The 11,482-nt window shown below is 37.0% G+C and overlaps 2 protein-coding genes across 2 annotated transcripts in view; one reads left to right on the top strand and one right to left on the bottom strand.

Moving 5' to 3' along the window:
- Positions 1-1,156: 1,156 nt before the first annotated feature.
- LOC106877622 (DNA repair protein SWI5 homolog) lies at positions 1,157-6,669 on the top strand. Its single transcript, XM_014926563.2, has 5 exons — positions 1,157-1,674; positions 3,896-3,944; positions 4,249-4,364; positions 5,136-5,230; positions 6,379-6,669. Exons 2-5 carry the CDS (start codon positions 3,909-3,911, stop codon positions 6,441-6,443), a joined length of 312 nt encoding a protein of 103 aa, XP_014782049.1. The 5' UTR covers positions 1,157-1,674; positions 3,896-3,908; the 3' UTR covers positions 6,444-6,669.
- Positions 6,670-8,457: 1,788 nt separating this feature from the next.
- LOC106877611 (chymotrypsin-1) overlaps positions 8,458-11,482 on the bottom strand; it is a 4,299-nt gene continuing 1,274 nt past the window's right edge. The window contains exons 2-6 of the mRNA XM_014926555.2: positions 10,816-10,975; positions 10,058-10,185; positions 9,309-9,443; positions 9,069-9,214; positions 8,458-8,639 (exon numbers count right to left, since the gene is read on the bottom strand). Coding sequence (XP_014782041.1) covers positions 8,490-8,639; positions 9,069-9,214; positions 9,309-9,443; positions 10,058-10,185; positions 10,816-10,975 — 719 coding nt within the window. The 3' untranslated portion in view covers positions 8,458-8,489. The remainder of the gene's footprint in view (positions 8,640-9,068; positions 9,215-9,308; positions 9,444-10,057; positions 10,186-10,815; positions 10,976-11,482) is intronic.

Raw genomic sequence — 11,482 nt, 5'->3', positions numbered from 1 at the left:
CCTCCCTTGTTTTTAGATTAAATTTTAAATCCCATCAGAGGGTTTGTTCTATATTACTTGACTAATCTCTGAAGATCAGTCTAAATCAACACATTGTTTTACACACGTAAGACTCTACTTTATCCCTCAAATCATACCTTACGGTTTTAACAAAGGAAGGACATGTTGGAATATAAAGACTGGAACGTCTTTGATCCCATGTCTGCTCAATTACGATTGATATGAGGCAGAAAGATTTGTTCACCTCGCTATAAGTAGGTAACTCAGGTGCTCGCATGAGCAAGCAGTTACACAGTTGTTCGATGTGCTAAAAAATAGCAGCCAAAATCTCCCCTAATGTCGACCCTTCCTGAAGCAGGAAAAATTAAGTTGCAGTTGTTTCGACCCAACTAAGCCATGGTTGAGTAAATTTTCGATTCATTACGTTTGAGTATCGACCATAGTGTCTTTTTCATCCAAACCACATAAGGGAAAGTATCTTGCCTTACTATTTTCAGCAGATTGAAGTGCATTCATTTTTGCTGCTGTTAAATAAACAAGATAACTGGTGTCGTATCCTATATAACTATAGATGTTGATAAGGTAGATGTGAAATTGCATTAAGCGAAGCAACCCTTTTCATTTTCTTGCTCTAAAATCAAGAGAGGAAGGGAAAAAACTCTTCCCATTTTAGATAATTATTAGCTTAAATTTGGTAATCTTGTGGTATGTTTTGACCAGGAATCATATTGGTAGTGATTCTTTCTTATTAAATTAGGCATAAAGCTATCAATTCAAGAAAAAGGAAACAACCGATTATATCACCCTCAGCATTTTTTTGCCCGGTGTTCTAACGATTCTGCCAAACAACATCTCGTTAGTTTTGAATTTAGACATAAAGTCATTTATTTTGAGAAGAGGCAGTCAGTCGATTCAATTGATACAAATATTTGGCTAGTACTTGTTTTTATCGATCCCAGAAGGATGATAGGCAAAGTTGAAGTCGGCGGGATTCGAATTCAGAACATAAAAAGCCTGAACGGTGACCTTTGACTTTAAGTACATAGAACGGCTGCACTAATGAAACCAAAACAATCCGGTAAAATACAAAAATAGACATGGGTATTCGGAGTAAACGAAACGAATATTAATTTAAATGGAAATAATTTAATATTCTCTTTGGTTTAATATTTTCACATTTATTTTATAACTTCTTGGGAATGTTTTAACAACAATAATAATTCTTTCTACTATAGGCACAAGGTTTAAAATTTTTGGGGAGAGAGCTAGTCGATTATATCAACTCCATTGCGCAAAATAAGTACCAGTTGGACACTGTGCCCCAACACTCCCAAAATTTCAGGCCTTGTGTCTATAGTAAAAAAGAATAGTTATTATTGTTTAGGGGTTAGTATATTTATCTGGTAATTGTTGCAATTAAGATTGTCTACGGCTTAACCAGTTTGTAATAAGTTTATAGAAATGTGGTAGTATGATTTTTATTTTATTTATTGGCTTTCCGAAGTAAATGTGCGAGTAGGGAACTTCTTTGAAGAAATGATTTTAAATTGGTTTCGAAGTCCCTCACAAATTTCAAATAGTTTTGTTTGTCCAGTTGCTAAGTGACTGGGTTGGCAGTATATATCTCCAGTATTAGAGAGTAACCGTTCTACTTGTAAAGGCGCCAATTTTAAGGTTTGTGTTTTTTAATTGTCTCTGTTATTGTTCGTATTTATTCGATCATTTCTGAATTGATTCAAGTGTCAACTGCCGCTCACGCAGGTACAATTAATTCATGCAGAACTAATGTGTGAAAGTAGGATGGTTCGAAGTGGCTGGAGGAACACAGACGGCTTGTTTTTCTTCAATTATGTGTTGGCACTCCGTCGCCTACGACGTCGAGGGTTCCAGTTGATCCGATCAACGGAACAGGCTGCTCGTGAAATTAACGTGCAAGTGGCTGAGCACTCCACAGACACGTGTACCCTTAACGTAGTTCTCGGGGATATTCAGCGTGACACAGTGTGACAAGGCTGGCCCCTTTGAATTACAGGCACAACAGAAACAGGAAGTAAGAGTGAGAGAAAGTTGTGGTGAAAGAGTACAGCAGGGTTCGCCACCATCCCCTGCCGGAGCCTCGTGGAGCTTTAGGTGTTTTCGCTCAATAAACACTCACAACGCCCGGTCTGGGAATCGAAACCGCGAGTCCGCTGCCCTAACCACTGGGCCATTGCGCCTCCACTTCTTCAATTATAATTCCGTTTATATGTAAGAGGCTTCGTGGGAATATGTTAGACTTTAATGTACACCTGTTCACTATACAGTTTTTACCTGGCAGATGAGGAAAACAGCATCAATGATCCTTTTTTTTTTTCAGTCCTCTGACCGTAGTGAACGGGTATGAGGGGAAAACATCACCGACAGATTAGGTGCTGAACTGGGGTTTTTACCGAACGACTGATTAAGTGTTAATCACATGGTTTAAAGTTGCCATGTCTGATAATTCAGAATCCAGGACCCCATTTTTTTTGTCTCGCTGTCTTTTCTGGATTGGATGGTCAGCTAGCGGACATTATTTCTCTCACCTCTTGAGAATTTTTTTTCTTTTCTACTATTTAGTCTAAATCCTTTCAAAATTTCTCCCAGGTGTTACCCATTACAGTTCGTCTTGGCCTAACAGCTCTAAATGTTTGTCTTTGTCGATTGTTTATTTCCATACATCCATTCTGTCATTTGTTTGTTCGAAGCCTTAACCCTCCACAAATTTTATATTGAAAAAATTTCTGGATGCTGCTGCCTTATGATGTTTTCCTGTCATGTTGTTAAAAGCTCCAAACAGGGAGTAATATCACAGTCGATAACTGAGGAGGGGTTAGACTTCTTTTGCTATTTTGCCCCATACTCTTGTGTTTATGTATTTTTCATTCGTTGGTGATGTCCTGTTCTTGATGTGTATTTTTTCATTTCATATGTGTGTGTACACACATATATGGGTAATCCTCAAGTTTAGGGGGATAAAAAAAATAAATAAAAATATTCAAGGGAAGTAACTGAACGTCTTACCAGTATTCTCCGTACATCTCTGTTTATAAATAAATCACACACGTGATTTGATTGACGTTAGGGTTAGGGTTAGGATTAGGGTGTGATTTATTTATAAACAGCTAGAAGAAAACGGATAATACTGGTAAGTCTTCAGTTATTTCCCTTGAATATTTTTATTTATTTTTTTTATCCCCCTAAACTTGAAGATTACCACATATATGTATATATATATATATATATATATATATATATATATGTATGTATGTATGTGTGTGTGTGTGTCTGTGTGCATATACATATATATACTTACACTTACAGATGTCCACATGTGCTTATGTGCCATCCGAACGTGGTTGATGCATGCCCTCTCATCCCGTCTGGCTTCTGTGTCAGTGGCATCTAAAAAGCACCCATTACACTTTCGGAGTGGTTGGCATCCAACAGAAGGGCATCCAGCTGTAGAAACACTACCAGATCAGATTGGAGCTTGGTGAAGCCCCCTGGCTTGCCAGACTACAGTCAAACCGTCCAACCCATGCCAGCATGGAAAACGGACGTTAAACGATGATGATATAGACTCTTTTGACCAACAAGATGAAAGCTTCCTCACCAATGGGATCCAAGTACTGCAACACCGATGAAAGAAGTGTGTGGACTGCAAGGGAGACCATGTTAAAAAATAAACCTCATTTGGTCACATTCTGCGAGAGTATCTCGGTCAGGCCATGAACTTTTCCGTCAGCCCTCGTAATGTCACTGTGAAACTCAAGAACATTACAACTTCCTGTTTCTCTTCCATCTTATAAATCTTTATCAGCGGAACCAAATTAAGTCATCATCATCATCATCTTGAACATGTTCTCTTTTGCAGGACTCCTTTACTAATGGATGGGAAATTAATTAAGAAATTCAAATCTCCGGTAAGATTCTTTTGCTTTTTTGCTTGTTTCAATCATTAACACTCTGGTCATACTAGGGCATCTTCTCGAAGGGTTTTTAGTTGAACAAATCAACCCCAGTTCCTTTTTTTTTTGTCATTTTTGAAAGCTTGCTTTCATTCTGTTTATCCCTTTTGCTGAACTTCTAAGTTACAGGGACATAAGTAAACTAACGCTGGTTGTCAAAGCAGTACAGGTGGATAAACACAAAGAAACATATGCACACACACACACAATACAAAGAGTTCTTATTGTCATAAAACTGTCGCCATTATATTCTTTTTAGTTGATCAAGAACGCTGGATCTGAAGAAGTTTTGAATGATGGCCTTTGTCAACGTCTCCAAGACATGGAATCAGAATTGTCTGCTACTAACCAAAAGATTGCTGAACTTGAAAGCATGTAGGTATCTGCCATCATAAAGCAGCTTCTTATTTGGTTACTCAACCTGCTAGAAATAGCTACCTAATCTCTCTCACCTTACACCCTACCATCATTTTTTTTCTGTCTGTTTTTGTTTTTTACTTCTTACAGGATGACTAAAAGATTAAGTATTGATCCAGAGCAGTGGATTAGTAGAAATGACTAAACAACAGACCACATGCCTTATGGTATTTGTTCTCTTGTTTCAGTCATTTGATTGCGGCCATGCTGGAGCATCGCCTTCAGTCAAGGGAACCAACCCCAGGACTTGTTCTTTGTAAGCCTGGTACTTATTCTATCGGTCTCTTTTGCCGAACTGCTAAGTTACGGGTACATAAACGCATCAACATTGATTGTCAACTGATGGTGGTGGGACAAACACAGACACACACACAGATATATATATATACACGACAGGCTTTCAGTTTCTGTCTACCACTCACAAGGCTACTATAGCCTGAGGCTATGATAGAAGACACTTGCCCAAGGTGCCACACAATGGTTGGGAAGCAAGCTTCTTACCACACAGCCACACCTGATGGGCTTCTTTCAACTTTGGTCTACTAAATCCACTCACAAGGGTTTGGTTGACCCAGGGCTATCGTAGAAGACACATATCCAAGGTGCTGCGCAGTGGGACTGAAACCAAGACTGCATGGTTGGGAATCAAGTTTCCACTCCTGAAGTAAATGTGAAAGCAATTTTAGTCTAGTACTAACACTTGTCTTTTTAATGTTTCTATCTTTGCAGGGGTATGTCAAAAGAAGAGCTGCAGGTTTACATAAAAAAACTTCATATGTATAATGAAGTAAAAGACTTAGCACAGACACTCCTTGGCAAATTAGGTACAGTAAATTAATTTCTAAAACACTGTGTAACACGATTTTTGTCCTTGGGTAGCAACTGTTATTTCCTATTTGCTTACCCCTAGAAAGTATGAAAAATGGCTAATATTTCCTTCAAATTTTGCTTTTGTTACATTTATTCAAACCCCAAAGAATCCATCTCAGCACATGGCAATGATGCTTTCCCACTACTCCTGCTCATCATCAGAGATGCATATATTGTCAGTTACTAATGGACATGTTCAAGTGGTTAAGGTCAAGCAACTGACGAGCAAACCTGTGCTATTGAGCAGAATATTTGCTATAACAATATTTCTGCTTCAGCAAGTTGGTGAGCTGGCAGAAACATTAGCACGCCGGGTGAAATGCTTAGCGGTATTTCATCTGTCTTTACAATCTGAGTTCAAATTCTGCCTAGGTCGACTTTGCTTTTCATCCTTTCGGGGTCGATAAATCAAGTACCAGTTGCATACAGGGGTCGATCTAATCGACTGGGCCCCCTCCCCCAAATTTTTCGGGCCTTGTGCCTAGAGTAGAAAAGAACATTAGAAGCTCAAGGCAGCAAGCTGGCTGAATCGTTAGCATGCCGGGAGAAATGCTTAGTGGTATTTTGCCTGTCTTCACGTTCTGAGTTCAAATTCTGCTGAGGTCGACTTTGCCTCTCATCCTTTCGGGGTCGATAAATTAAGTACCAGATCACAAAAGCAAAGTCTGTAGGGAATAGTAATGAATTCCTGTCATTTCTAGATAAAAGCAAATAACACTCACTGACCAAAGACAAAACAAATTAAAATTTTGTTACAGAGTAATGGAATCTGCATTTCCATTATTTGGAATTTTCCATTATCTTTTACTTGTGTCAGTCATTGGAGATTCTGCATGGAGATTCCTGTGAGTCAATGCTTTGGGGAGCAAGGATTAGACACAGAGGTTAGTGTGGGGATATTGGAGGGCGGAGGATGCAACGAGAGGTGGAGAAGTGAGACACACATACATAAGATAGGCTTCTATCAGTTTCCATCCACTCACAAGGCTTTGGTCAGCCTGAGGCTATAGCAGAAGACACTTGCCCTGATGATATATAAACTTATCCAAACTCACAAATTTCTCTGTATCTTTTATGTTTGATGGTGTTTTGTATATTTTAGCACTTATGGAGAACCTGTGTACAAAAGACTTATATGGACGTTACCAGCTCAACCTGGAAGATTAAACACAACCACTTGATGACAGCTTTTAGTAGAGAATTTTCAGCCTCCAATGTTAACCTCTCATCAGCTGTGAACTTTTTTCTGTATATTGGTGAGGGAGAAGATTTTTGTAAGATGATGGGTAACATTAATTTATTAATAATGATTTTAAAAAATACAAAAAAATAAGCTTATCAGAATGAAACTGAAAATAAAATTTAAATAAAATAAAATATATAAACACTTGAATGATTTTTTTGCCTTGGCACTATATTACTCATCATCATTGTTGTCATAATTTAATGTGTTTTCCATGCTGGCATGGGTTGGATGGTTTTACTGGAACTGGTAAGCCAGAGAGCTGCACCAGGGTCTAGTCTCTTTTGGCTTGGTTTCTACAACTGGATCCCCTTCCTAACACTAACCACTCCATTGGGTGTATTCGGTGTCTTTAATATGTCACTGGCATATATACATATATGTATATATACATGTATACATATTTATATACAAACATACATATATAGTGATGGTAAGATCAGCAAAAAAAGTTCTCCATCTGGTGAGAGATAAATATTATTTTTTAAACACAGTATATATTTTTACGAGTCACTAATAGTTTCATGTGATTAAAACAACTGAGACAGCATTTTATAATGCATCTGGTGCCTTCATGCAATCCTCAGGCCCTGCCCACATGCCATAGCCAGCTATAACAGCACGATAGAATAAGAGAACGTACAAGAAAAGGTGAGAAGAAAGTAGATGTAAAAGGTGGAAGGTTGGAAACACGGAAAAACAAAGGGAGAATTAGCGTCATGTACCCTTTGACTATAAAGTCATAAAGCTGAATGGATAGGGGCCTAGAATCTGTGGTACAGCTGCTCAATCTGGACAGGTTGGTATTTTCCAATTCGCCAACTGGAACTTAAACACATGGTTACATCTGTTGAAAAATTCAGATCTGGAATTCAGCAGTGCACTGGATTTCTTAGATCTGAAAACGATCTGTGTTCTTTCAGGTATGCCCAGCTTACATTTTTTTGATCTGTTGACATATGGACTGGACTTATTAAATATTTTCCACTTGATTGTATGTAGTGTGGTGTTAGACATCAAAACCCATACGTGATTAACCAGATTAGTGAATTTATCTGTGTCAGAAGGAAGATATGTGGTTGGTATAGCTATTTTTGAAGTCGCCTTCAGACAGCTCGACGTAACTCTTTTCGCTTACGTGATCATCGAGCATTGCTGTAACTCCTACCTCATATATGACAGATTTTACTCATGCAGTCTTGGACGAGTGCACAGGTTCCTGGCTCTCGTCAGTTACAACTAGGAGCAGGCTCTTGGCGCTGCTTGCGTGTAATGATGCTCTACATATTGGGGCAGCAACTATATGATAATTTGATTAAACGCCTGTTGAATATCTTTTCAGTACTGGTGATTTATGGGGAAATCGCTTGGTTTTGATGGTCTGCCCCACAAACTTTACTTTTATATGTCACACTTGTTTGGAAACCACTCGACGGATGAGGACAATGAAACTCAAATTCACTGATCATTAAGAAAATACCATCCTCCTAAACTGTTGAGGAAGTCAGGACGTTATTAAATATTTTCTTGATTTTAAAATGTCATTTTGTAATACTTTAGCATTCTGCATTCTTCAGATAAATTCGCTTTGCTTTCGAAATACGAACAACGAAAAACATCAATCGTTTGTGAAATGGTAACTTAGATTAGTAAGTGTAGTAACCACTTATGATTCTAGTTACAATCTCTTCAGTTAATCGGCCAATATATATTGCATAGACTTTCCAAGCAAAAGAGCGGAACAACAAAAAAAGATAAGCAAATGAGTCACTTGTAAGAAATAAGATTCGACAACGAAATTATGAACCACAAAACTAGACGCAGTAAAATAGTTGAAAATTGTCGAGTAGCATTATAACAACAACAACAATTTGATAAATTATTTTATATATTTATTAATTTGTTAATTCATTGTGAATAATATTCTAGTGATATTCCTCTGTAAGTAGACATCTTTATTAAAGCGCTTCTTACAGATTACTCTCGATCCAGTCTCGGAAATATCCAACGTCGCTGAAAGTGCTGATTTCTATGTCACAATTACGTCCGAAGGATGTTACGCCTGCCAAAACCATTTGACCATTTGAACTTGGGCAATAAAGTGGACCACCAGAGTCACCCTGCAAAAAAACACAAACAATATAATTTTATATTTAATGAAAACGTAGCTCAAGGCCAAAAAGAAGTGGGAAACGATGAAATCGAGGAAATTAAGAAGTACGACTATTTGAAGCAAACAATGAATGCGTGTCGAAAATGGAGACTGAAATCCCGAGAAGAATATGGGCAAATTTGAGGGTGTTTATCTCAATAAAAGATGTGTTCAAAGTAAAGTTGAACAAAACTCTTCGTGCTAGTCTCATCAATAATACCGCCATTCCAGTACTCTCTTGTACGTAAGCGAGATATGGCTACGACGAAGAGGGAAGAACATCGATTAGCTGTGATGCAGACGACTAAGGAAAGGTCCATGCTGGGAATATCATACCGAGAGCTTTCTGAAATGTGCGGCTTTGAAGTTAGTATGCTATAATATCAATATAACATACCTGGCAAGTAGATGCTCCACCTTGTCTGAAATCTCCGGCACAGAGAACTCCATCAGCAATTCGCATGCTTGACCTTCTTGTACATACATCATGGGGAATAGCTGGAAGAGCCACTTTGTATAATTCGTCAGGACTGTTTCCTTTAACTGAAAATAACACAATTGAATGATGATTAATATCGATTGACGATGATTAAATTGGGATGATAGGAACATTTGATGAAAATTTCATGATACTTACATTGGAAATCTCCCCATCCAGCAGCGATACATCTTCGGGTACCAAATGTTTCTCCTTTTCTGGCCAATTGTGCAAATTTTACACATCTACCTTCACGGACTGGCTCGCTCAAAGTCAGTATGGCAATGTCGTTCTCTGTAAGGGGAAAACATACGCATATGTTAGGCATACATGTATACTAGCGATGCATATATGTGTGTCATTAGGTATATACAGAAATATACGATGTATATACCTCTAATATATATATATATATATATATATATATATATATATGTTAAACGTATTGATTTGAAAGACATATATGATACACAGTATAAGTTTAAGCAGCATTTTTGTTGCAATGTAACTGCAAAAAATCAAACTCAAATATCAACAAATGATACGTCCATTGTTCTCGTCGTCATCATCATCACCACCACTACCACCACCATCATTATCATCATCGATGTAAGCTGCATCAGTAATACTAGCAGTAACTACAGCGGAGATGTAGATATTTTACATAGAACTTTAGGTCTGATGAGTATATTTTGAATGTTTGGCTAAAAGGTGATGAACAATGGGGAGGAAATGTCAGTATTTAAATAATCATTACAAGAACTCTGAAAGGAAAACATCAGACAACAGCTATCATATATTAACACGAGACTGAACTTGATGAAGCACTGATATTTAGTGATATATGGTTGAGAGGAAGAAAGAATTTATAAGGAAATATCTGAAAACGTGATAATCGTAATACTTACGAATCAGGTATGGAGTATGTCCGTATCCACCATGTTTCAGAATTCTACTTGCAGTTGTTGACTGAGAACCAGGACTCCATTTGTTGTTGGAACCAATATTTACTTTAACCCTTCTGACATTTCCTTCACTAAAATCAAATCAAATATGGCAGATCTTTAGCAGACAGTAATTTTATACCGTAATATACTAGAAATTCTCCTTTTGGATATTAAACTGCTTGTCTATTCATTAAAGTATTGTAATAGAACTCTCTTATATTGCAGTGTAATTATTAAACGTTGATATCCATTTCAATGTTACATTTCGGATCTTGTGTGTTATTTGTACAAGCATATATAAACTATTGACAATAAAAGTTATGAGATATAAAATCATTTAAATAAAAAATGTAAAAGTTGCATAACTTTCAAAATTTGCTGGGGTCCTAAGGGACCCCGCCAACCCACGAATGGTTAGACACATAGAAAGTCAAATGTTATTTCTTCATTTGACTCAATATAATTTTTAGTTGAAAATCGAATATATATCTTTATCTAAATATTCCTACTTGCTTATGGTGAAAAGTCAATATATTCTGAAGTTGTTTTAAACAAAATTTAATGTAAATTTTAGCTTGATATATGTTGCTATTTACACCATCATCAAATTCTTTTCAATCTTTATGTTATAAAACACGGAAACTAAACTACCCTTCATAAACGCCAAGTGATGTAATATAAAGATGGGAAAACGTAAATCTGTAAATGTATACACTTACAGGCAGTGAGCTGCTGTCAATACGTGTGTAGAATCAATCAAAGTACCTCCGCATAAACTAATCATGTTATCTGTGGGTTGGTTAAATATTTGGAGGTGGACAATAGAAGGAAATTCACAGTTTTGTGCTGGAGATCCATCGACGATCTGTGTTTTAGGTGCTGAAAGAGAATCACAAAACGATATAAATATATATTTGTGGGCATTCAGGAATGTCTACGAAATATCAAATACTGTAATTTATATGGTTGCTAGTTTGTAAGCATTAATCAAATATGAAAAGTAAAATCATTTTTCGGACATATTTTCGACATGAAATTAGTGATTTAAAGATATCGATACTGGTTTCAGGACTGACATCAATAGAACAGTCGGTATCAATATCAGTTTTGGAAAGTTCGAAACCGTAACACTTCAAGTCGGGAGATATGTCTTACCAGCAAAAACTGAAGCAACCGTAACAAGAAAACAACAGAGAGACAACATGGTGATTCTAAGTGTTCAGTTATCTTTGTAGAATAATTCAACTGATGCTAGAGTTATGGATCGTGTGGTATTTATAGGTAAGTATCATTACGAAAAACGTCTTTGAGGGAAAAAAATAACAGCTGTAATTATTCATCAATGTTCGAACAATAAGACAAAGAAGAACAGAGAACGTTCTAATG

The sequence above is a fragment of the Octopus bimaculoides genome, chromosome 25 (genome assembly GCF_001194135.2).
Source record: "Octopus bimaculoides isolate UCB-OBI-ISO-001 chromosome 25, ASM119413v2, whole genome shotgun sequence".
Classification (NCBI taxonomy): Eukaryota; Metazoa; Mollusca; class Cephalopoda; order Octopoda; family Octopodidae; genus Octopus; species Octopus bimaculoides.
This window is presented reverse-complemented; position numbering and strand designations above follow the sequence as displayed.

Bases quoted from the DNA above. Each gene is read 5' to 3' on its own strand.
- LOC106877622 (XM_014926563.2), top strand. From the start codon at position 3,909: ATGGATGGGAAATTAATTAAGAAATTCAAATCTCCG. The intron at 3,945-4,248 runs GTAAGATTCTTT...TATTCTTTTTAG, and splicing joins TTAAGAAATTCAAATCTCCG to TTGATCAAGAACGCTGGATC. The intron at 4,365-5,135 runs GTAGGTATCTGC...CTATCTTTGCAG, and splicing joins ATTGCTGAACTTGAAAGCAT to GGGTATGTCAAAAGAAGAGC.